The sequence below is a fragment of the Nematolebias whitei genome, chromosome 1 (assembly GCF_014905685.2).
Source record: "Nematolebias whitei isolate Nwh7 chromosome 1, NemWhi1, whole genome shotgun sequence".
Taxonomy (NCBI): Eukaryota; Metazoa; Chordata; class Actinopteri; order Cyprinodontiformes; family Rivulidae; genus Nematolebias; species Nematolebias whitei.
This window is the reverse complement of record NC_056498.1, coordinates 52,256,347-52,282,614: the sequence shown is the minus strand read 5'-3', so window position 1 is coordinate 52,282,614 and position 26,268 is coordinate 52,256,347. Positions and strand designations below refer to the sequence as shown.

The 26,268-nt window shown below is 41.0% G+C and overlaps 2 protein-coding genes across 3 annotated transcripts; one reads left to right on the top strand and one right to left on the bottom strand.

The window, feature by feature from the left end:
- Nucleotides 1-1,998: 1,998 nt before the first annotated feature.
- fbxo11a (F-box protein 11a) lies at nt 1,999-14,437 on the top strand. Of its 2 annotated transcripts, none has more exons than XM_037678626.1 (22): nt 1,999-2,330; nt 3,939-4,063; nt 4,174-4,255; nt 4,929-5,070; nt 5,460-5,589; nt 7,747-7,830; nt 7,922-8,054; nt 8,135-8,241; nt 8,373-8,484; nt 8,761-8,867; nt 9,119-9,256; nt 9,363-9,580; nt 9,676-9,856; nt 9,945-10,067; nt 10,195-10,280; nt 10,385-10,461; nt 10,575-10,718; nt 11,696-11,806; nt 11,931-12,038; nt 12,114-12,222; nt 12,294-12,392; nt 14,138-14,437. In XM_037678626.1, exons 1-22 carry the CDS (start codon nt 2,237-2,239, stop codon nt 14,265-14,267), a joined length of 2,640 nt encoding a protein of 879 aa, XP_037534554.1. In that variant the 5' UTR covers nt 1,999-2,236; the 3' UTR covers nt 14,268-14,437. The 2 variants fall into 2 exon arrangements, with proteins under 2 accessions (XP_037534554.1, XP_037534546.1); XM_037678618.1 differs by having other exon boundaries at nt 4,926-5,070.
- A 1,375-nt stretch (nt 14,438-15,812) lies between these two features.
- msh6 (mutS homolog 6 (E. coli)) lies at nt 15,813-25,915 on the bottom strand. Its single transcript, XM_037685117.1, has 10 exons — nt 25,647-25,915; nt 24,780-24,982; nt 24,504-24,682; nt 21,828-24,402; nt 19,940-20,223; nt 19,750-19,867; nt 19,573-19,662; nt 19,275-19,429; nt 16,008-16,207; nt 15,813-15,918 (listed from the first exon to the last, which is right to left on the bottom strand). Exons 1-10 carry the CDS (start codon nt 25,913-25,915, stop codon nt 15,837-15,839), a joined length of 4,155 nt encoding a protein of 1,384 aa, XP_037541045.1. The 3' UTR covers nt 15,813-15,836.
- Between the last annotated feature and the right edge of the window lie 353 nt (nt 25,916-26,268).

Genomic DNA, 26,268 nt, shown 5'->3' with positions numbered 1-26,268 from the left:
CCTCTATCAGAGACTGAGACCTCACAGTCCAAGAAAGCCAACCTGCCATTTTTTACATCTTCTCGTGTGAACTTCATGTATTTATCCACAGAGTTGATGTGGTCAATAAAATGTTGGACTTCCTGAGATTTGATTTTAACCCAGGTGTCGTCAACATACCTGAACCAATGACTTGGTGGTGTCCCTGAAAAGGACGTCAAGGCTCTCTTTTCTACCTCCTCCATGTACAGGTTGGCAACAATAGGAGAAACTGGAGACCCCATAGCACACCCATGTTTCTGCCTATAATATTGCTCCCCATATGTGAAGTAGGTTGACTGCAGGCACAGTTTCAAGAGTTGACACAGTTGTTCTGTGGAAAGCGTGGTCCTGCTGCTCAGAGTGGTGTCTGATTTTAATCTTAAACTGACCACCTCTACTGCATCATCAACAGGAATGCACATAAAGAGTGATGTGATATCAAAAGAGACCATTGTTTCATCAGTCTCCATGATGACATCCCTCACCTTATCCACAAAGTCCATGGTGTTCTGTATGTGGTGTTCTGAGCTGCCAACTAAAGGGATGAGTACAGGCGCCAGATATTTGGAAACATTGTAAGTGACGAGTCCGTGGTACAGAATATGACCAATGGTCTTGTCCTGCTCCATATGTTTCAGGCCCTCCAACTACTTCTTCTTGTAACCACTTCCTGGATCTCTTTTCAGCGTCTCATAAGTGGCTAAGTCACTAAGGAGTGTCATAACTTTCTCACGATAGTCTTTCTGGTTCAAAATCACCTTTGTCAGGGGTGAGGATGATGATGTTCTGGTCTTTGCTGAGAATGGTGAGTGCATCCCTCTCCCCTCTGATGATGGAAAGTGATGGTTTGGCATTGCTGATGCATGCTAAAACTTTGTTTATAAGCTGTTCTGCATTAAATTCAGACATTTTATTGTTGTGGATGGCTGATTCTGTGGCTGTGATCATCTCCACCAGAGGAATTCTTCTTGGTGCAACTGCAAAGTTCAATCCTCTGGCGAGGATCTCTGTCTCCGGCTGGGTGAGCTGCTGTCTGTCTGTCGGACAGATTCTTCACCCACTTCTCTGTCTCCCTGGCGTGTGACTGTATTCATGTGTGTTGTCTGCCATTGAGTGTGTTGTTGTTAGGCTTGAGATGGGCTTGACGAGTTGCTAGTAAATTAAACGTCTTTAGGACTTAACATGCTGTGCAAAGTGTGATGAATTATTGATAATCTGTCCTTTTTTTTGTGTAAAATTTTGCACTGAGAGATACAATAATAGTTCTGGTTTACCTGCCATATTTACACAACACAGTAATATTAAAACATTATTAGACTGTTAAAATTAGTTGCACCAATGAAAACTGTTGTTTGTGTTTAATTCTGTAATAATAAATTTTGTGTATGTTTATAGTTTATTATGTATGCATGAGACACATGTTACAGAAGCCACTTTTTCATTATTTTACAACTTATTGCTGTTTTAAATAATGAAAAAAAAATTGTGCATTGTTTGTTTTATTTATTTGTTTGTTGCAGGAGCTGAGTAGGAAAAGGCCTTTTTGCCAAGTTCAGTCTGCACTGAGGGAACGCTGCAGGTAATGATGTCCTGAGAGCGCATGTTGTCACTGCACTGACGACGTGACACGTGGGAGGAGATTTATATCTCAGCAGACCAAGGAGGGATTTATAGATTAAAATGAACCAGTGTGTGAGCCTACGTGTAGATAATGATGACCAACTGACCAAGGAGTACAGTGCAGTGATGGGTACGGTAGTTTATGAATCTGTAGGGGAACACCACCTCAGAAACAGTTCTTTTTAAAGGCGGGAATTCTATTTTGTTATTCTTAATTTCAGATATGACTCGTAAAAAATACATTTTGACAACTGGGGACGCCCCTGTATGATATATATATATATATATATATATATCAGAGTGCATTGATTATATGTTACAACGGTCTGCCACACTGTCCTGTCACGTGACGTGATGTGACTGAGGCCCTGACGGACTGTCCCTGTCTGTTATGGCTCCTCCTGGTTCAGTGGAAGACGTAACGCCAGTGCAGGGGAACGGCAGCGACAGACACGGCGGTACGTTTCCCTTTAGCCGCGGTGAACGATGGCAGATCGTGTTATGCTGAAGAAAAAGACATAAACGGCGTGCTCGACGTCGCCTCCTCTTCTGCTGTGAAGGCTTCGACATTTTCTCAAGATTACCAACACCCCAAATGAACTCCGTCAGAGCAAGTAACGTTAGCAGAAGACCCAGGCGAGTGTCGAGGCCGCGCCCGGTGCAGCCGGAGAGGAATCACCAGGAAAGAGGTAATATTACTGTACCTTTACCGAGCAGCTTGTTAAACAGTAGGTTATCTGTTTTTAACAGAATGCATGTGTCGCGACTTGACAGCTTTTTGTGTGATTTATGTTGATACGCTGTCATTACGCTATAGCGAAGTTAGCTGTTGCGGTCAGACAGTGAAGGGGGTAACGGCGCCGAATGGCGCCCTGCACTCAGGAAAGACCGAGGCTTCAGTGTTTTTTTTTTCTTAGCATTTAGGCCGCGCTTTGTTTTGCTTGATTTTATGCCCCGATACGGCCTTTATTTTACTTGTCTGACTTCATATCGCTGCCATTTTTGTTGTTTTTGTCAGGTAAAACCACATACGTCTCGGAAACAAACAACGTTTAGGCAGCCGCTTGCTAAATTCACGGACAGGGAAGGGGACATTAAGTGCTTTCGACACTAGTCGTAGCATGCTAACTTTTTGTAGCCGGGGCTAGTTAGTTAGTTGTTGTTAGCATACTTGGCTAGCTGTCTGCGTCCTGCTGTACCTCGTCCTCGCCCCCGGTCTAAAATAAATAAACTCTCCCTGTCTTCATAACCTTTGCAAAACTGAAAAGCAAATGCAGTAAATGTCTGTAGTTATAGTCTAAATATATCTTCATGAGTTTCTTTTCTGCAGCTATGCCGACAGCAGCTGTATGACATCAAATAGTGAAATATGAGCTCATATTTGGCAGCAGGTTTTTCGAAGTAAACGCTCTATATTTGTAGTTGCCGTGAATTATAGAAATAATTCAATGTTTTTCAAAATGACACTGATCAGGAATTGTAATTTTAACCCAGTTCTGCGTTTTATTTTATTTTTTTCTTCTGGACTAGAGTAATGAATGTCGGAATTACTGCAATCTAATCAGCAAAGAAACAGATAATTGTACATAGTGAGCTAAGCTTATATTTAGCTATGGATAATAATATAATCCAAGGAAGACCGAATTGGCATACATAGTCCATTGGTAATCAATCAGATTTCCTTTTCCCTTCTGTGTTTTAATTGACCCATTGCAGTAAGATCTGACATTCGGTTTATTCGCACACACACAGAAAGAATGATAATACATGATGTATTGATGAGGACAAGAGATGCATCATCAGATACCAAAGTAATTCTGGATATGAAGTGAAGAGAATATAATTTATATGAAAAATAACGTTTGCGTTGGTCAATAAAGTAGGAGATTCAGTTCACATTTAATAGATGTGATGCACACAATGTTTATAGTGGTTACTAGTTTAGCAGTTAAAGAAATCAGACTTGCGACCAAAGTCGACAGCGTTTAAATCTTATACCTTGGGTTTCTATCCACTCAGCATGATGAGTAGGCATACAGACATGACTTAGCTGAGAATTGATGTTAATGGGGCTGTATTTTCTGCTGATTGAATTCCCTCTTGATGGGATTTGCGGTTGGCTTGTTTCATAATAAGCAGGTACAGAACAACAGTTTTTTACTTTATTTATTTTTTGGTGGTAACCTTTCACTCAAGACAAATACAGAATCCCAATTACCCTTCTGGCTGATGTTGAAAAGTTATTTGTACTGGCCTAATTATTAATCACATTTTATAATCTCATTCTCCAATTGTAGATGAGGACATCCCTGCAGATATGGTTGCAGAAGAATCTGGTCCTGGAGCTCAGAATAGTCCCTACCAACTTAGAAGAAAGTCTCTACCCAAGAGAACAGTGTGTCCAACAAAGACAAACATGGAGGTACGGTCAAATAAATTATTTAAAGATGATAGGGAAAAAAGTTTAAAAGATTCAAATGAACACGGTAAATATTTTCAAGGTATTTATTTCCCCCTTTTTCTAATCTTCAGGGTGCTTCCACTTCAACGACAGAGAACTTTGGACACCGACCTAAGCGACCGAGAGTTTCAGGAAAGTGTCCTGATTTGCCAGGTAATCAGAAATGCATAATTTGTTTTGTTAATACACCCTGACAGGTTGTGAAGTGTAATTAGACCTTGTGGGAGGCTTTTGGCTATCAAGTGCCATCTTTGTGTTTTATAAAATGTCTATTTATTATGTGCTCCTTTATTTTCGTAATCAAAATAAAGTGTTAGTTTCATTTTTTTTTTAATTTTGTTTCTGAGCAGTTTTTGTTATCACCAAAATACATATTGCGTTATTTTTATTGAACAGTTTAAAAACATGAGTCGTTGCTTTAAATTGAGTAGATGCTGTTTTTCAGTCATCCGTCACTACAGGAGTTTGTTTTGGTTTAGTGTTAGCTGAATTTTGAGATGACCACTTAGGAAAAGCTCATAAATATGAATATATCATGAAATGATGCTCGTTTGTGGATTTTGGAGTTTTTGTCATTCATTGCTGCTTTAGCCAAAAAATGCAAAATAGTTGTTTATTGCGTATTTATGTTTGTTGTTTTCTGGTAAACTTTACGTACAGGAACAAAATGGTCTGTTCCACAGTTGGTTTTAGCTTCTGAAATAAAAGATAAGACTTTTCTCCTGACGTTGCGGTGTAAATATATTTCTTAATCCTGATGCTGTATAAACAATTGAATTCTGTCAGAATATTCTGTTTTAATTCCACCTTGTTGTCCTCTCAGCAGCTCCAGCAGAACAGTATTTGCAGGAGAAGCTTCCAGCTGAAGTGGTGCTGAAGATTTTCTCCTATCTGCTGGAGCAGGACTTGTGCCGTGCAGCTTGTGTGTGCAAGCGTTTTAGTGAACTGGCTAATGACCCCATCCTCTGGTGAGACTTGTTGGTTATAGGAATAAATAATTTACCCCATTCTGACAGCCCCCCCACCCCACCATTGTTTAAAACCATGTATTTCTCTGAAGACACATGAAAAGTTGTACAAAGTTGTACTTTGATATTAAATTTACCTTCTCATTTTTTAGTTTTTAAATTTTGCATTCTTTTTGGGATTTAAAAAATGTTGATGCAATGGTCATGATGGAGTAGAATAATACGGTAAAGTGTTGTAAAGTTACCTTCTAAGTCTAAATTAGAAGAAAAAAAAATTAACAAGAAACGCTTCAGTTAATCCTTCCTAATCCACTCCTCTGTCGTCGTTATGCATTTTGGCACGAACGCAATGAGAAGGGTATAACTGTTGATGTGCTTTCAATTTTCAGGAAGAGACTGTACATGGAAGTGTTTGAGTACACCCGGCCCATGATGCACCCTGAGACTGGAAAGTTTTACCAGATAAATCCAGAAGAATATGAGCAGCCAAACCCGTGGAAGGAGAGTTTTCAACAGCTGGTATGAACGTGTCAAACAGTTTGAAAAGCTTCTTTATCTGCAGTCATTTTATTATCGGCCCCATGGCCAAATCTAGAACTAAATGAAGCAAATTCATTACAAAAACACATTTTGTGCTATTAAAATATTTAATAAAGAATGTGGGGTAAACTTGTGTAACATGCTTCAGATTACTGAACCACTAAAGCGAGTTGCAAATACCATCCTATTATTTGAACTTTAGAGAACGCTGACCTCATAGGTCGACCCCACAGGCCACAAAGATGGCAATCAGTAATGAGAGCAGATAGGAGAATGTGATAAAAGTTTCTTTCACATACGTGCTGCTTTCCATCAATAAGATGGTTCATGCATTCAGTAATAAGAATAAGCCTGCTCTAAACTGCAGATTCGCACAGCATTGATGGATTAATTTGTTTTTCCATCACCTGTTCTGGGTAATTTAAAGTAGTATTGTTGAATAGACAACAGTGCTGTATAGACCTGCCTCCTATTATTTACTTATGGCTTTCTCAAAAACGTAGTGCAGCTAAACCCCCCAAAGTTCAAGCTCAGTAAGTTTAAACATTGAGAATACTGTACAGCAGGTGATCTACCTACTATAAAAATAAAAAACGTATACTTATTTATAAACATATTAAGTATGCTTTTTATGTTTTACATTCTTGTTTTTAGTATTTTACCATGTTTTTTTATGGCTCCTTGATTTATTATTTTATAGCACTACTTTTATTTTAATTGCATTTTACTGTAGTTCTTTGTTGTCTGTACTTTATATGTTGTCCGTCTAGAACAGGTCTCTGTTGTAAATGAGTTCTTGTGATTCAACGAGACTAACCTGGATAAATAAAGCTTGAATGAATAAGTCCCAGCTCGCTGTGAACGCAACATGAATGACAAAACCCAAAAGTTAGATTTTTTTTTAAAAAGTGACAATTTATTTTTACTATCCGTGTACAAAATAATAACAAAACCCAGCAACAACTTCTGTTCTTCACACAAAGGGACAGAAAACAACAAGAATAACTTCATGTTTGAAAAATAACCTGAGAACAAAAGTGAAAATTCAGCCCCGACAGCAGCTGCTTTTAACTGTAACCGTATTTCTTGATATCTGAGAGCTTTGATGGAAGATAATATTTCTGTTTTGTTTTTAAAGTCTCTGAACGAGTCAGCGGCTTCAATGAATAACTCTTTTACCATCTCTCCGTCTTGCAAAGACTTCTTGTGCTTAACAATTATTAAAGTGACTCACCTGGACTGATGCTTCGCTGCTGTGGTCAGCTGTAAGAAAATGACTGATAACAGATAACTGGGATTTTAGTTCCTTCACCATTTTCTTTCTCAGCTCGATTTTTGGCAGGAAGTCAGCGCTGTAGTATTTATGAATAGTCTGAAAATGCGGTACACACTCCGGTACACTTGCAGATGAGGCAAACGTAAAAAGTCCTCCCCCCATTTCGTATGGAAATGGTAGGTTTTTTGCTTCTTACTTGGTCCAGCTCCCCAACTCATTTTACACACTTAGATCAGAAGAAATAAACTGGAGGCTATTACGAGTCAACACGTTTGTTTTTAGTGTGGTTGAATGCACATGCGTGATGACCTATGTGTCAGAAAAGGCCGGTCTCAGCTTGGTTAACCTGTATGTGGATCAAGTGATGAATAGCATAGTAAAGATGGACGTCTATTTAAAAAAAAAAGTTATTTATTTTTTTTAAAAGTCTGACGTCTATTTCGCTGTGCGATCTACTGAAATTGCCTTCACGATCGACTGGTAGATCACTGTCTACGTATTGGGCACCCCTGCTGTATAGGTGTTTCCAGACATCTTCAATGTGTTATACGCTGCCACTGTGTGTGGCGTTATGTTTACATGACTGAGAAACTGAAGCTGCAAGGACTTTGATATTAAAGGACACCCTACTCACTGCACATGAAGAGAAAATGATCCAAGCGTGAATTATTACCGTCACTTTCAAGTCGCTGTAATGTTGTGGGAAAAAAAACTGTTTTTTGTTTGTCAATGTAACTGAAAACATTTTTTTAAATATTCTTTCCTAAAATTTTATACTGTTTTTATTTGTTACATTATTTACATGGTGTCATTAATAATGTCTTTATGGCTATTATTTCTTTATTGTTGACATTTTACAGTATAAAGGTGCCCATGTGAAGCCAGGCTTTGCAGAGCACTTCTACAGCAATCCTGCCAGATACAAAGGAAGAGATAACATGTTTGTAAGTATATATATATACATTTTAAAAAATATACTTGTTGGTATTTCTCTGTTTTATTGCTCCAATCTTCTACTTTGCGTGTTCTCTTCAGTACTATGACACCATTGAGGATGCTCTTGGAGGTGGTCAGGAGCCGCACTTTGATGGCTTGATATTTGTACACTCCGGTATCTACACGGATGAATGGATCTACATCGAATCACCCATCACAATGATCGGAGCTGGTAAATGTGCATCAAGTCATTTTCGCCGTTTTGTCCTGAATTTGTTCAGCTTAGTCTAAAGCTTTTGCATGTTTTTGTAGCACCTGGAAAAGTTGCAGAGAAAGTTATAATCGAAAACACCAGAGATTCTACTTTTGTGTTCATGGAAGGCTCGGAAGATGCCTATGTTGGATTCATGACCATCAGGGTAAGAAGACCTGTTTCCTGTGTGTAGGTTACATGGATTGTGCTTATTTTTTTTTTTTTATTACTTTAGTTGATAGGAATGGTTTTAGTTGGTGCTATCGCAGGTGTTGATCATTGTCGTCTCTGCTGTAGTTCAACCCTGATGATAAATCTGCTCAGCACCACAATGCACACCACTGCTTGGAGATCACGGTCAACTGTAGCCCCATCATTGACCACTGCATCATACGCAGCACATGCACAGGTAATTTTCACCCCTGTTTGTTCTACTTTTAATAGTTTCCAGCCTTCATTTGACATGAAGGTTGGAAAAGGCAGAGTTTGAAAATACTTTTGAGGCGTTAAAATAAGACTAATGGGCCAAAAAAGGACAAAAGTTGTGCCGTCTTTCACAAAGTATTGCAAATAACAGAAAAAAGAACATATAATTTGTAATAGTTAATAAAAAAGCTGAAAATGATTTATATTGGCATACAGGTAATCCTGTTGTAACAAATCTGTATCCCGCATCTTGTTTCAGTGGGGTCAGCTGTCTGTGTCAGCGGACAGGGTGCTTGTCCCACAATCAAGCACTGCAACATCAGTGACTGTGAAAACGTTGGTCTTTACATCACTGACCATGCACAGGTAACCCACTTGTTACTTGTAGTAAATGAACATGAGAGCATTTAAAAAAAACAACTTAGTAGGTCCGTCATCTTCACTGGAGCTAAAAATATATTTAAACTTTTAAATCCTCACACTAATAGTTTTGTGTTTTAAAAAAAAAACATGAATGTACATTGAATTAGTTCATAAATAACAGGTCTCGTGTAATTTTAAGTATATAAAAAAAGTAAATTATACTTTTTATTAATTCAACGTTGTTCACGGTTTAGGGAATTTATGAGGACAATGAAATCTCAAACAATGCTCTGGCTGGTATCTGGGTAAAGAACCATGGCAACCCAATTATCAGACGAAATCACATCCACCACGGCAGAGACGTAGGGGTGTTCACGTTTGATCACGGCATGGTAAGATTACGTGTATGCTCATGTGAAAGAACATGATTTTTGTAGTAATAGTGGGCAGCTGTTCTCAGGGTTTACAGTAATTTGGTGTTTCGCCGCTTGTTTCCAGGGTTACTTCGAGAGCTGCAACATCCATAGGAACAGAATAGCTGGCTTCGAAGTGAAAGCGTACGCCAATCCCACAGTGGTTCATTGTGAGATCCATCATGGTCAGACTGGGGGCATCTATGTGCACGAAAAGGGCCGCGGCCAGTTCATTGATAACAAGATTTATGCAAATAATTTTGCAGGGGTGTGGATCACCTCAAATAGTGATCCTACAATAAGGTCAGTAAGACTGAAAAAAAGTCCCGTTTTCCAGGTTTGTTTTTTAAAAAGTTTCCCCAAGATGTCCTTAAATGCATCTTTTTGTGTCTAAACAGGGGCAATGCCATTTATAATGGCAACCAAGGTGGCGTTTATATTTTTGGTGATGGTCGAGGCCTCATCGAAGGAAACGACATCTACGGCAACGCCCTGGCTGGAATCCAGATCAGGACAAACAGCTGCCCAATTGTCAGGCACAACAAGATCCACGATGGCCAACATGGCGGCATATATGTGGTAAATGTTTTAAAAGATAACCTATTCAACTTCTTATATTGCTCGTTCAGACAGTTCTTTTATACTTTGATTTTTGTGTCATTCTCAGCATGAAAAAGGTCAAGGAGTCATCGAGGAGAACGAGGTGTACAGCAACACACTAGCAGGAGTGTGGGTGACGACGGGGAGTACGCCGGTACTGAGGAGGAACAGGATACACAGCGGGAAACAGGCAAGGCTAAAGCTCGTTAGAAATAAATGTTAATCCAGGGACCAGAATCACTGCATCACTTTTAATTCATGTCTTTAATTGTTGTCATATCAAGGTTGACTACATTTATTACTGTTTAATTAAACAGGTGGGGGTCTACTTTTATGATAACGGCCATGGTGTGCTGGAGGACAATGATATCTATAATCATATGTATTCTGGAGTTCAAATAAGGTTTGTGGAAAAATACTAATGATGTTTCAAATGTTTAGATGTCCTGAAATTTACAATTTAAAGTACAGACTCGGTGTCTCACCTCCCCCTCATGTGTCTGATAGGACTGGCAGCAATCCCAAGATCAGGCGGAACAAGATCTGGGGGGGTCAGAACGGGGGTATTTTGGTTTACAACTCAGGTGAGTAGCAAGGAAGAGGTTTTAAAACAGAATCCAAATCTTTGTTTGGTAATTGTCTTTAAACTGATTGTACTTCTCACTAATTACGGAAATGTCAACACGTTTTTATTCAGGCTTAGGATTCATTGAGGACAACGAGATATTTGATAATGCCATGGCCGGCGTGTGGATCAAAACAGACAGTAACCCCACCCTGAGGAGGAACAAGATCCACGATGGGAGAGATGGTGGGATCTGTATATTCAACGGAGGAAGAGGTAACTGCCACATTTATTTCTGTGAAAGCAAATACTTTATAGACTTAAAATCCAGACATGAATCGTTTGATTTGTAACACATTGTTTATGACGTGCTTAGGGATGTGCAATATGGCATAAAATCCATATCACGATATGTATTGTGATGGGTGACGATAACGATATATATCACGATATGTTTTTGGTATAAAACTTGCAATAGGAACAGAAAAAAAAGCATAAGGTGTCCTTTTGCCATCATTTATTTTGAAAACTGCTATACCACAAAATAATCTCTTAAGAAAATTCCACTATTAGGTCCAGAGAGTTTTTAAATAATAAACAAATCAAGTATTAGGCTTCTTTCTTGTAGTGCAAAACAGTGCAAAAGTTATCAAATGTAGTTTTAACCATATGTTTTAAACAAAAGAATATGTTGTTAACTCTTTAACAGTTTCCAGTCTTCTCACTTAAGAAATGAACAGCAACAGAGCAGCATTTTACACTGAAACACTTCACCCTCCAACCCTCTAGTGGGCGTCTCCTTTCATTTCCTCTGTGGCTTTGACCAGAGGGTCTCGCTGTAAAATCACACAGCACAGTGTTCTTTTCACAGATTAGAGAGCAGGTTTCTCTAAAGCTGACCAACGCTTACTTTAACTTTCGACGGAAAAAAAAAAAACCTTCGATGGAACACAGCGTTTTGTGCATGCGTCCGAATATGGCAACACTACGTCAAGCCAGCCACAGTTAGCTTGTAGCTTCGCTACTTAGCTCTCGAAGAAAATACTATAACACCACTTACGCACAGTTCAACTCAAAAAAGTAATGATTAAATTTGACAACTGATTTTAATGACACAGCATTACTAAGACAATCTCTATCATAGACTAAACGTCTATCGTTTCTACCGTGTACTGTATATTTTGCGCATTCCTAAACTTGCTACATTTTAAATTTACATTTTCTGAAACTACAGTTCTGTTTTGTTTCATCAGGTTTGCTAGAAGAGAATGACATCTTCAGAAATGCTCAAGCAGGTGTTCTCATCAGCACCAACAGTCACCCTGTACTGAGGAAGAACCGGATATTCGATGGCTTCGCTGCAGGTTGGTAACACCTGCACACACACGAGTTATTACCGGTTGTTCCAAGTTCTTACTTAAAACCATTTTATTAAGGCAAAGTTAGCTTTGATAATAGTTGTAACTTTTTTTTTAAAAAAAATACAAGGTATTGAGATCACCAACCATGCTACAGCGACTCTAGAAGGCAATCAAATCTTCAACAATCGATTTGGGGGATTGTTTCTCGCATCGGGTGTCAATGTTACAATGAAAGGTAGTACTCTCATGGGCAAATATTTCTTTCTGTGAAAAAGCCATTTTCTTATTAAAATGTCCGTCGTGTCTTCAGATAATAAAATACTGAACAATCAAGATGCCATCGAGAAGGCTGTGAGCAGAGGTCAGTGCCTGTACAAGATTTCAAGTTACACCAGCTACCCCATGCACGACTTCTACAGGTAATGAAGCTGAAAACTGTGACTAGAATGATCTGCAGGATAATTTACCAACACGTTTTGTGTTCATATAGGTGTCATACTTGTAACACAACAGACCGCAATGCCATTTGTGTGAACTGCATCAAGAAGTGTCACCAAGGACACGATGTGGAGTTCATCAGACATGACAGGTTAGTATCGTTTAACTGTTACAATTACAGATGTTTTAAGAATTTCTGAAAGCAGCCCGGTTTTTAATATTTAAACAGTAGTTCAATGTTTGTCTATGCGTCTGCTTTCACATGTACGTTTAGTGAAAATCTGCGAAGTAGCAACGTTATAGTCACGTCTTTAGAAACCCCACACTCCTGCAGTGCTCTAAACTCTTAAACCTACTAACTTTAACAACACTTCTATGTAGCTACTATATTTTACTCACCAGCTTGGCAGAACGGCAGCGGCTCGGTTCCGCTCCGATTTGGTTCCGTTTCAGCAGACCTACCCTGCCGGTTCTGGTCACCTCTGGCTCGGGGTAGTGGGCTTTAGAGAAGCCAGACGTACGGCGGCACGTCCCCCGCTCTGAAGTCCTTGTGGGCCGGCTAGCAGCTCTCGGGTTCACCAATGAGTCTGGAAGTCTTGTTTTGCTCCAGTTCTGGTCCGGTTCGGTGGGTTCCGTGCAACTGTCTGCATCTGCTCGGTACCACAGTCATTGTAATAAGTACCAAACTCTTTCCGATCAGATCAGAACTTTCCCCTCTAGTATTTCAGTAGAAAAAACAGGGCTTCTGGGAAATGTAGTCACTATGAACGGGGTACATTGAGAGAAAACTACAAAATGGTGGCGCCCGTCCAAAGTATTTTATTTTTAATTTATACATTTATAGTATTTTTTTTGTTAACTTTTTACTGTACAGTATCCCATACTGTCCCAATCACGAGTTATATTAAAGTTAACAATCGTGTCGTGCACAATTTTTTTTCGTGTTCAATTTTACTTTGAAAAAAAAGCGAAAGGGCGAGTCTGCGAATGTCCAAACGCGAAGCAGCAAGGGAAATACTGTAAAGGCACATTTGATAAACTGGTACAGGATAATTTGCAGTGTCTCCCTTACAACCCACATTTACTAACCAAGAAAAAGACAAAATAAATATTTTTTTAATTGTTTTTACTTTTGCCCAAATCGTTAACTTGCTCTACTAGCTATGAATCCAGAAGCAACTGAAGGTTGGTTTCATGCTTGAAGCAGCCAGCTGGATCTTTTTGTTTGTGTCCATTCCAAAATGAGTAAGAAGAAACTCAAAGTATCTTAGCTGCAGCTTCTCTTTGACTTACAACTTATTTCAGTCGCCCTCATCTGCAGGAGTTTTGGTAGACGCAGTTCATTTCAGTATAAAGATGGTAAACACCATATTATGAAAAAACTAAAGCAAAATAAAAGACCTAGCATTCCTTGAAGGGATACATGTCGTCTGCAGCCTTTAACGTCTAGACTTGAGATTATCTAATTAGAAATGAGCTGACATTTTGGTCAAAGACTGGACATGATTTGAATGATCATTTGATATTAAATATAAAAATGTGCGTGCTTCACCTTCAGCTCGTTGACTCTAAACAAAAGGTGAAGTTCTGCAGCGTGCAAGTCTTTTTGCCATAAGATTCTTCGCATGTTGGATCGATTATTTTTGAATGAGGATTTTTGTTTTAATAGTTCACAATCTCATGATTTTGCAAGATGTTAGCACTCCTGTAAGATCATGTACGATCTGTTAGTACTTGGGCCGTTTGATGGAAGATCTGTCAAAACGGACTGAGTCATGACCGTTTCTTTTTGCTACTTTGCTAAAATCTGTTGTAGCCGAGTCACTCCTAACGATTTTGAAAATCTAGTTTTTCTTTTGCGTTTTAATCAAACGGTTGACTTTTTCCATCCTACAGGTTCTTCTGTGACTGTGGCGCAGGGACGCTGTCCAACCCATGCACGTTAGCTGGAGAGCCGACGCACGACACGGACACACTGTACGACTCTGCTCCTCCTATAGAGTCCAACACACTGCAGCACAACTGAGCTCCAGACCAGACGTCCCAGTGCTTTAGCACCAGTGAACACTTCAAAAGTTGTGCAGCAAAGGAGAACATCCAAATTCAAATACTAATACTTTGGCAGAGCTTGTACTCAAACTAAAACAAAAAAAAAAACACGAGATATAGATATGCTAAAAGGAGACATAAAAAAAAGACTGGTTCCTCCCCCTTTTTTTTTTTTAAATTCCCTCGTTTGAAAAGAATAAACGACAGTGGTGGGATATAACAGGAGAGCGTTTGACTCAGGGTTTGTGTGTGGGTCGGTCACCTAAGTGACCGAGACGAAAGAAAAACCACCGAAGCTCATCTTCAAAGAAGCGCCGGAACAAGATACTGAGGTTATGTACAGGTCCAGCACGGACGGAAACTTATCCAGCGGAGGCGCCGCCGTTTTCATCAGAGGAGAAAGGCTCTGAATACAACAATGCTTCCATCGCAGAGCTTCTGATGTGCTCGTACACGTACGGGGGGGAAAAAGAAAAGACTCAGCACTTCAGCTTTTTCTGTTTATTTTTTCCCCTCAAGACTGTTGAGATTTGATTTTAATGCTTTTTTGTGTAGTTTTGTATTTTCATGCAAAAATCTTATTGTACTTGAATGTTTTTATTTTATTGAAATGTCTTTTTTTTTTTGTTATTTCCCCCCAGAATTGCTGTAATTATACTCATGTCGCAGTATCTAACTTCTTTCTGTGAAAGAGAAAAGAGGAAAACACTAAACATTTTCTCCAGCAATGTTGACTTTTATTTTTATCAATACAGAAAAATAAGATGCTGAAATGTGCTTTGACAAGACTTGTATAGCTCATGTTTATAACGAACGTGTCAATTATGCTATAACAGTCCAGTTTACATATTCTATGCATTACTGTTTATTTTCTCAAGTTGGTCATAAAGTGATGAACTTACATTTTGTTTCGTTTTTTCCAAGTTGAACCCGTGACGTAATTTACAACACATCCTGTTTTATCAAGTTGTAAATAAAGTCATTGCTGTTGGAGTCGAGAGTATAATTACTCATCTGATGTCTTAGTGGTTGTCTCCTAAATTAAATTATGTTTACATCTGGTCTCGTCATAAAATTAAGTGTTTTCTTTATCAGGCACAAGTGTGCTTCGTGGTGTCTTCGGATGTTTTTTTCTCCTGATGCCAGATTTTGATTTACAACGTAACAAATCTTGTGAAAGCATAATTCATTTATTTTTTGTTTGCCAATGTTGCTGGAGAATTGAACAGCTTTTACTCTACTGAAGCTGAGACAAGTATCTAAACAGCGCTTAATGGCTTCGTTGCTCCCCTCCCCGTTCATGTGTACTGGTAATTGTGGGTTCTCAAACAGACTGAAATGTATGCATGTATCATAACATCCTAGACTTAATATATTGTGAAGTATTCAATAACCGTTATGTAGGCGCTAGTGTGAGTTGAAAAGTAAAGGGGGGGGGTTTAATTTCCTAGATGAAACATTGTCATTTAAAAAAAAAATAAACTTTATTAGATCATTTCAGTAGTGTTTTATTTCCCTCCCAGGTGCCTAATAAATTCAGCAGCAGTTACAGCGTGTTGAGCAGTTGTACCAGTGAGGTAAAGCGTGTACTGTCCAAAGTAGAGTCCTCAGCAAACTGACAGAGTTTCCTGTAAGAGGACATGAAGACACAATGAGTCAACCTTAGCGTTAACGACGTGTTAGCTCGTGCTTTCTGGTTTATGACACAAACGCGTACTTGAATAGTCTGAGGCTGATGGTGCTCCTCTCAAACTCTTTGGCCTTCCTGTGTCCGGACTGGATCACCTCCTCTGGCAGGTTGGCGAGACGCGCGGCGTTGAAACCGTAGCTCTTTGGACAAGCACCGGTGATGAACTTGTAGAGGAACGTGATCGTCTCCTGACTCGGATCCTCGCACTCGTTCTCCACCATGCAGGCCTAAAAGCGACAGAAGCCAAACTTGGTACCGTCAAAGTGAGTAGAAAACCAAAACAAGGGCGGGAATACGCTCAGTACTCGGGTTCGTGCTCAGTCGTGCTCGGGGTGGAGTAGCTTTGTTACCGTCATTCTGAGGTACTGACTTTGGAAACTTTAATTCCTGTTTTTCTGGATGTGAAACACTTATTGGATGAATGTTTCCTCTGGTATCGGATGCTGTGCAGCTGGAAGGATTTTTACTCAAACTTTTACTTTTGGACATTTGTTTTGATGCGTAACCATAACAAGGCGTTTTTTTTTTTATTTTTTTAACAACCGGGAGCAGCTGATTAACATCTCAAAAGCTCAAAATGATATCTCAACTACAGCCCCAAATATCAAATGAGTTGAAAAGGAGGCGCCATAGATGCATTCCCGTCTCCCTGCCGGCTGTGCTCGAGTGCCTGACGACTGAGATCCTGGAACTGGCAGGAAACGCGGCTCACGACACGATCGCCCCCCAGCACCTGCAGCTGTCTGTAGCGACGAGGAGCTCGTGAGGCTGCTGGGTGGAGTGGCCATCGCTCTGGGAGCAGTTCTGCCCGGCATTCGGGTGGTTCGCAGCCCAGGGGAACTGAGAGGCCAGCCGAGTATGGGTGGACGGATCAGACAACATCTGCGGCCATTTTCTTCTGATCCACTGTGGGGCGGACCTTTACAAGAGATCCTTCCTGCCTACAGCCATCAGCATCCAGAACATATCTTAATGAAACAAGGATAATGAGTTACAAACTGCCCTTTGGGATTAATAAAGTATTTTTTTAATTGAATAATCCAGGTTAAAAAAATCCAACAAAGTTAAGTCAGGTCATCTAGAAGGTTTCTTTTTGTTGAGACGTTTTATGTTTCTTTCAAAAGACTTCTGAGGAGCCACGACGGTGGAGAGAGCGGCCTCCAGAAACCATCCCATCACCATCAAACTGGTTGTCCCACTGTGCGAGTTTGCTACTTATGGGACTGAGTTTGTTGTGGCTCCTCGGACTGATGGAAGTCTTTTGGATGGAAAAACGAAACGTTTCAACAAAAAGAAGCCGTCCAGAGGACCTGACTTTACTTTGATGGAAGGGAGGAAATAATTGTGCACAAGGCTGATGGATCCCGTGCAATGCACACGATCTCTTGGAACAAATACTGTATTTGAAAAGTGACTTTTCAGGGATTATTTAAAAACGTTTGATTTCAGTAGCAGGAGCTTAGAAAAAGCAGGAGGTTGCAGGTTGTGGCTAGAAGAGTTGGTACAGGGGATGCAGCTGTGTCGTTATCTGGATGTGGCCACCAACTGCTGAATTCAAAACTATAATCCTGTAAGTTCAGCGCTTTCACTTTCTTTGCTCTGCTACGGAAAACACCTCCGTGTAGCTTTCGCACGCAACAAAACTCAACTAATTCAGGGATTGTGCAAGTTTCAGCAAGTTAAATTAAGGGCTCGTTAAGACTTAAAAACAATAATAAGACCTGCATGAATAAAAAAACGTAACATTTCTCTAAGAATAAATTTATCTTCCATTTACAGTAAAGTCCAGTCCTGCTGGAGGTTTCTTTCTGTTCAGAGGTTTTCCTCTCCTCCGTCGCCTTGCTCAGGATGGGAAGTTGCGACAGAGATTTGACACAATCTGCTGGCTTCCTTACACAACTTTTACCAACTGGCATTTTATAATTTATGTGAATGTTGTGGGACAGCGCCGAGACGTTGGTTCTATATAAATAAAGTGAACTGAATGCAGACAACATAAAAAAAAAAAATAAAAGTTGATAGAAGAAGCTAAGAATGAATAAATGTACAAAAATAAGATGTAACTACCGTAATTACCAGACTATAAGCCGCTACTTTTCTCACACACTTTGAACTCTGTGGTTTATACAATGCTGAAGATAATGTATCAATGTTTTTTGGATAAGATAACAAACTTCCTGCCACTAAAACATTGATCACACCCGGGCGCTCACATAGCTGCCCACTAGGCGTCTCTCTTGAGGGGCGGGTCCTCATGACTCAATGAGACGAACTGTATAAATAAAAGGTAAAAAATAAAATGTGACCATTGAATTTACCGAACAGGCCACAGTGGATCAATGAAACTTCGAATGATCGTAAATGAAACGCACTCTCGTTAAATTCTTCAGGTCAGTTATTTTGCACTCCATGAACACACGAACAAATGCAGACGATGCAGCTTTCAAGTTAAAGGATATCGATCTGGCTGTCGAAGAAGGAAGTAGAGCTGCTGCACGTTAAGCTAGGCGATTCCTGGTAGGCTACTGTATTTATTTATTTATTTTGAAGCAGCCTTGCTACAAGCGCTGTTCAGAAAAAACGTTTACTGTACGCATTTGTGTGTTACCGGCACATATTTAATTAAAAGTTTTAAAAAAAATCTTTGCGTAAATATCTCCCGTTACAACATGGACACCTACGGCTTATATATGTACAAATTTAATTTTTAAATTTATTGAGTGGACGCGGCTTATTCGGGTGAGCTCAATAGTCCGGAAATTACGGTAAATGTATTTTTAGATCAAAAATAGAAAATCTGGACGCATTTAAGACTTTAAAGGCCTAAAATGAGACTTTTTTTTTTTTTAAACTAATTCCACAAGACTGTATTAATCTGGATCTATGTTGAAGATTCTCAATCATCCAGGCCATGATCAATTTAATTTTTTTTTTTAATTTAACCTTTTTATTATTAATCTGGATCATTTGCAGTTCTCCTGTTAACAGGTTTTGATCAGTTTGTTCCCAATTTGTTTTAAAGGCATCAATTTTGTTTGTATTGAGCTCAGTATCTCCCTCAGCTGTACAACAAATATATATTTGGGTTTTATTTCTCTAAAGAATTTCCCTGTGTAACTCCACTGGGATGTCAGGTCAACAATTTATCTACACACACACACAAAAAAACAACTTCTGCTACACAAGGTTTGGCAGATATCTTACAATTACAATGCAAAAGCAACTGCACAAAATAAGTTTGTTGGAGTGTAAAGGAGTCGTTTTCCCTGCGGTATTTAGAATTACTGAACTTACCATGTGTCCTAAACGCACAGCAGGATTGTTGGTGTAGTCCTCCACCAGGGAGTGATAATGTGTAGAGAAAAGTGTGCGACAGCAGATTTTCTCAGCAAGCTCCTTCACAACAGCACTGGCGATGGCTGTGCCGTCGTACGTGGCGGTGCCCCTCCCTGGAACGTTTCGAACGGTTCACGGTGAAAACAACAGCAGTTAAACTGCGTTAACTATATGATGGGATTTACCCGTCTAAATACAGGTTGAATGGAACAAAAACGGTGGAGTTCAGTTTTAGTACGAAACATTAAGCTCCTACCCAACTCATCGAGGAGCACAAGTGAATGTTTCGTGGCGTGGTGCAGGATGGAGGCGGTCTCGCTCAGCTCCACGTAGAAGGTGCTCTCTCCTACACGAGGGGAAAAGGACACAGACTCAGCCCACGAGGAGCCGGCTCAGATCATTAACCCGTGTGCGGCGAACGTGTTGATGTTACCAGCCATGATTCGATCTGAAGCTCCCAGCCGGGTGAAGACTCGGTCGACGGGCGTGAAGCGGAGGCTCTCAGCAGGAACATAACATCCCAGCTGAGCCAGTATGATCACAAGTCCACACTGGAGGGAAAGAAGAGCAACATGAGCAGAGTTCAAATAAACCGTACGAATAAAGTCAAATAAAAACCTTACTTGTCGCATGAGGGTTGATTTACCGCCCATGTTCGGTCCCGTGACCAGAACGCACGAGGCGCAACCTTCCACCTCCTCACTTCCACTGCCTCCAGGGCAGCCGATGAAGACGTCGTTGGGAATGAAGTCGTCACCGAAAAAAGTCTTTGTGACACACGGGTGCCGGGAGCCAGTGAGGTTGATGAAGGGCACCACCTGGCTGTCGTCCTCCGGCAGCACCACCTGCGGCCTGGCCATCGCTCCGTCTCCCCCTTGACTGTAGCGTGACAGAGCCACCAGCACATCTAGGAGGGAAAAACGATCCACGAAAAAACAAACGTTTCACTTGTAGCTTTGTTTCTGCAAACTAGTTGAAAGTCTCAGTGGAAGATAAACACGTTTTGCAGACAAATCATCCTCTTCTTAACAAAGAACCTGTGATTTATTTTATGCACACAGAACAATGCGCAGCATAAACCATGCACAAGAATTGTTGGGACTATTTAATAGTGTGATGTTTATGAAGCATTCACACTATTGTGACCAATTTTTCTTCTTACGTTTTTCAGCGCGACTCTCGTTTTCAAACTATTTCAACAAATCATAAATCAAAAGGTTCAGCTCTTTCAGAACAATTCTATGACTTTTGGTATTGGTGCAACTTCAGCTTTTTGAAATATTTAGCCTTTTCTGCCACTTTTGTTTCTCAGAAAATGAACTGAGCTCATTTTACATCCTTCAAATCTTTACATCTGTTCACAACCTTTTGCTGCTCCTTTCCAGGTTTGTTCTGGTTCAGCTTCTTTGTGCAAATTTAAACTTTTTTTCAGCTACTTTCAGCTGTTTTGGGACCCTTTCAGATTATTTTTGCCAACTACATTTTTGTTCTTTTAACTTCTTTCTGATAATTTCAGCTTGTTCTGCTATTTCAGCTACTATTTAGCTGTTTTAATGCTAATTTTAGCTTTTTCAGCTGATAGCACATTTTTGCACTCATTTCAACTTTTTTCCGCCTAATTCAGCAAATATGAGCTCACTCCACTCCCTTCTTGTAAATTCAGCTTCTTTCTGCATTTGTAGCTACTTTTCACCTTGTTTCTTACTAATTTTAGCTTTTTTCAGATAATTTCCACTATTTTGTGCCAATTCCTGCTTCTTACTGCCTGACTGGTCAAACGTGTTCTTCCTGCTTTCTTCTGCTAATTTAAGCTTCTACCTTTTCAGCTACTTTTTTTTTTTTTAGCTAATTTCAACTGTTTTCAGATAAATTCAGTTTTCTTTGGTAATTCCTGCTACTTTCAACCTAATTAACTTCTTTATGGTAGTTTCAGCTTGCTATGCTCATTTTTAGCTTTTTCTGCTATTTCAGCCACTATTCAGTTGTTTTATGTTAATTAGAGCATTTTCAGCTAATTCTACATCTTTTGAGCTTCTTTCAACTTTTTCCACTTCCTCCTGGTAATTTAAGCTTCTTTCTGCATTTTCAGATGTTTTCTTTTTAGCTAATTTCCTATTTTTTGTGATAATTTCTGCTTATTTAAACTAATTCAGCAAATGTGTGTTCTTTCGGCATTCTTCTGCTAAAGTAGGCTTAGTCTTCTATTTCAGCTACATTTCAGCATGTTATTTATCTTTTAGCTCATTTCAGCTGTTTTCTGCAATAAGCATTCACACTGCATTTTCACAGGAAATGCAATTTCTCTAGTTGCTATATCTTTCAAGCATGTTGGTACATTTTCATGCTGGTATTCAAAGCACAATGAAAGCTAAAGAGTTGATTTGATCTAAAACGTTTAGGATTTTTCATGTCCTCCATGACTGAGAACGTTGCATTCAAAAGCTTAAAAAAATACTCTACATAAATTACATAAACAAATTAGAACTTTGCATTTCGTAATAGTTATTTTACCAAGCACGGCCATGCACTCCACGCCCGTCTTCCAGTCTCTGTAGTTCTTGTCAAAGTTGTAGAAGAGCCTCCTCATGCAGTCCTTCAGAGCAGCGTCCCTCTTCTCCTCAAACCTCTGCAGCTCGGAGAACAGACGCTCGGACTCCTTTGTGACGTAACGCTTGCAGCCTTTCTTTGTAGACTTCACGTCGTACTCCTCAGGGATGTTCCTCTCCGAGACGCTGTCGGGAACTTCCATCTGAAAGCGATTTCGCCCAGTTCCCCAGAAGGCCATGCTCTTACAGCCAAGTCGCTTCTTCTGCCTCTCCAGGTAATCCTGCAGCTCTCGCTCACAGCTCTTGATTCCTGCGAGGGCCTGGTCGTACTCGGGGTCAAACCCCGCTTTAGGGGTTATGACACCAGTAGAGCGGGCTTTCTGGTGATCGAAAGCCGTCTCCCAGCGCTTGAGTTCTGCTGAGAGATCAGGAAAGAGGCCATTCTTTTCCGTCTTCAGACTGACAACCTGAAGGAGCAACGTGGAACGAAACTCCTCTGAAACTGGAGCGACGACAGAAATGATCTCCTGCATAGTTTTGAAACCTTCCAACGCAGACAGGAAGTCTGTTATCTTGCGTTTGCTGTAAGTGACGTCCTCGTAGAGAACTGCTCTGCTGTCAGGGTGGTCCTGGCCCTTCAGTGGAGTCCCAATGCTGTGGATTTTACTCAGTAGACGCTCCAGGTCTGGAAGCTTCTTCAGAAGGTCCGAGACTTCAGTTGCTTGAGCCTGAGCTCCCATTAGGTCCTCCACCGCGTCCAGTCTGTCCTTGATAGATGTGGGGTTACACAGCGGAGCGCAGAGCCACTGCTTCAGGAGCCTCTTGCCAAACGGGGTAGAGCAAGTGTCCAAACGCTCCAGCAGAGTCCCGTCTGTTCCTCCTGAGCCATTCTGAAAGATTTCCAAGTTCGCCAGAGTCACTCCATCCAGGACCATGCGCTGACGAGTCTGAGCAAAAAAACTCGTGGGTCCGGCAGCTTTCTCCATCTCAACATCAACAGGGACATATTCCTCAAAATTGGCCATAGAAAGCAACTCTTTGTCTATGAGACATTTCTTCAGGTAAAATATGCATCCGCCGAAAGCCGACAGCGCCAGTTCACACCCTTCTTTAGGAGTCAAGCACAGCGAGTCACTCTCAGAGGCCATCTTTTTCAGAAGAGCAGGGAGAAGACTGTTCCCAGCGCCCTGCTCCTCTCCAGAGACCTCTTGAAAATAGTTCTCCTCTGAAAGGCTCTTAAGAGTCTTCTGAGCATCCCAGAACTGTGTACCTGCATTAAGTCCTTCCTGCAGAGCAGAGGACAGAGACGCCTTGAGTATTTTCCGCGTTTCAACAGATGGGTTACCTTTTTCAAAAAGGACCTCAGCAGGAGAAAAGTGTGAAATCAGAGTGCGCAGGCGCGAGCAGTGACGATCATCTGAGAACTGACCGATGTGGAAACGTCCCACGGAAGTGTCCACAAAGCAGACGCCGTAGGTGCGGTATCGACCAGAGCTTTCATCTTCGGCCTTTTCTTTCAAACTCAGGAGGAATTTGCTTTGACTCTCTGAAGGAGCTCCGTCCAGCACGCTGTAGGTTTGAGTCCCACGCGTGATAATCCGGCACACTTCTCTTTTCACCACACGGTCAAATTTTGTGGGTTTTGCCATGGTCTTGCAGCGAGCTTCCATCATCTCTGGGGTCTCCGTCTGCTCTACGCGGGCCACCTTGTAGCCTTTCATAACCAGCACGTTTGAAAAACGTGCAAAGCCGATCTCTGGGAAGCCCGAGTGCGCCCATGTCCCCTTCATAAAAGTCAGGGCCAGCTCATTAACCCCAACAACAGCATCCATGTGGTAGAGCTCATAAAACTTTCCTACCTTGTAGAAAATCACAGTATCAAGCATCTCAGATTTCATTTGCCACCACCGACGCATACCAGGAGTGACTCTGTTCAGAAAGTCTTCAGGGACGTACAAGGTGGAGGGATCGTAGTCGTCATCCGTCTGTCTGCGCCGTTTTCTGTCTTTCCTCTTGCCATCCTGCAACCACTCCAGCTTCTCGTGATCCCAAATCGTTGCACCTCCGGCGGTCCCTGATCCCTCTGTCTGGCTCTCGAAGTCGTCAGGAGCAGAGAAAGCTAACAAACGGGACTTTGTGTCGGCTGCGACTGCTGCTGCAGCTCGTACAGGTGTAGCAGACTGGACAGCGGGTTTCTTTGCTTTTGCGTTCACAGACTTTGCTGCAGGACGTTTCCGCTTCAGGGGCTTGACTGGGCTATCAGCTTCTGACTCTTGGCTGCTCGCTTTCGCCTCATCGCCACTGTTCACCGCCCCCTCTTCGTCCTCATCCTCACTGCTCGATGCAGCTTGCTCTGGTTTGAACTCCTCATCCGATTCGTCGCTGTCAGAGGCCACTACAATGCGCCGCCGCTTGGCTTTGCTCGCCTTATCCTTTGAAGCGCGGGCACATTGTCGACTTACTTTAGATGGTTTCACTTCCTCATTTTTCTTTTCATCTACATCACTGATTTCTTCATCCATCACGGACGATTTGTCAAGCTGAAAAGTAAAATAAAGATTTTACAAAGTGTAATTTCCATTATTGACCCAGTCAGAAAGCATAATCCGTGTTATTACTGATGATAAAGAAAACATATTACCTCCATTTCTTCATCATCAGCTTCTTCTTCCTCATCAGATGGATCCATGCAAAGCGGTATTTTCAACCTTTTTTCAGGACTGTCAAAAATAAGTCCATCAGCAAGCTCCATCGCATGGCGAATTACAGGTTTGCCACTAAAGAACACCCCGCCAGGTTTAACATCACTACTGTCAGAGCCTGCAGACCAGACAACATGATCTATGTCAGGAAAACAGACTAATAATCATCAGAATTTGTTATAACGTTATGATTATAACTAATAACTTTCTCCAACCTTGATACTCTCTGATATATTTGGTGCTAACCCATCCTCTTGTAGGAGGTTCATCAAAAAAATGCACATGAACGCGTTGATCCCGACCACTCCGCCTCATCTGCTGACCGGTCAGAGGCTGGGGGACAACCATGCAAGGCCACCAGGGATGTCCTTCCAGTTTTGCCCAGACAAGGACACCAGCACTAAAACATGTGGAGTTGCTAAAAACAGAGGAAAACGGCATTATATGCTGCGAGAGGCAAAAACATCCAAACCTTAAGTCGTTATATCTTCTGTACAGTTCAGCACTGATTTAATATGATCACTTGACACTTTGGCTCATTGGTACAAATGATTAACTCAGAAGAAATTAAATGATTCTGCAACTTATTAGAATGATGTTATTGGTGGTTCTTCAAAACCTGTGACTGTCCAGACTTGTAGAGTGCAAAATCTCAAACTGCATGGTTGCAATTTTGATTGAATTGAAGCAATAAATAGATGTTTAAATGTGTTTTTAATACCAAGACTGTAAAAAAAACAGCTGTTACTGCCAAGCAGACAGCTGTCCATTATAATGAATTGTAAAAGCTTGCTACAAAACATCGACTTTACTGACAACACGCTGTTTTTTAATGAAGAAATGTAATGCCTTGGGCTAATCTGTAACAAATAAGTCGACAAAAGCAATGCCCTTTTAAAGCATTGCTGTTATTTCTTTTTTTAAAGTTATTAAACAACAGTATGCTAATTATGAAAACGAGCATCGCGTGGTAATATGTAGCAGATTCAAAGCTGCGAGCTTTCATAAAAAGAGAACTCGTAATGTTTGCAACGCTAACAGTCACAAACTAAAACTCCAGCAATTACACGGCCCCCACCAACCTGTCTTCAGTCGTCTGGGCCTTAATGTCGCCAAAAAGTTTCTTGAAGCCCTTGCTGCTCGCAGCCTTGGGGTTACTTTTCGGTTTAACCTTGCTGGTTTTGGCTGACTCCTGTTGCTGTGTCTGCCTAGCTTCCTCCTTGGGAGACGAGTTGGACCTGTGCACCGAGGAGGGCAGGTCCGCCTCGGCCGGAGAGGGGCTCGGCTTCGGCTTGGACACAGGCGGCGGAGACTTGGTGAAGAACTTGAAAATGGAGCTCTGCTTCGCCATGTCGCTGGCTTTAGCTTCCTCTTTTGCTGTAGTTCAAAATATATTCCAAAACTTACGAACTCCTCTCATTACCTAGCATCTAACTGCTCGGTGCTGTCGCCATTCGCGGGGAAAGAAAAACGCGCGAGGCATTGTGGGCGTGATCAAGAGCGTCCTCCAAAGACACGAGACTACGCTGCAACGTCAGCACCACGTGACCCAAACAAGCCCTTTGCTTGTTGGTTATGTAGTTGGCGCCAAAGTTCAGATTTCCGCCCATTTTTTTCTTTTATCTTTATTTCATCCAGTGATTAACAAGGCATTTTGCGGATTGAAAACCAGGATTCATCATAGCTAATTATGAAATGAATAAT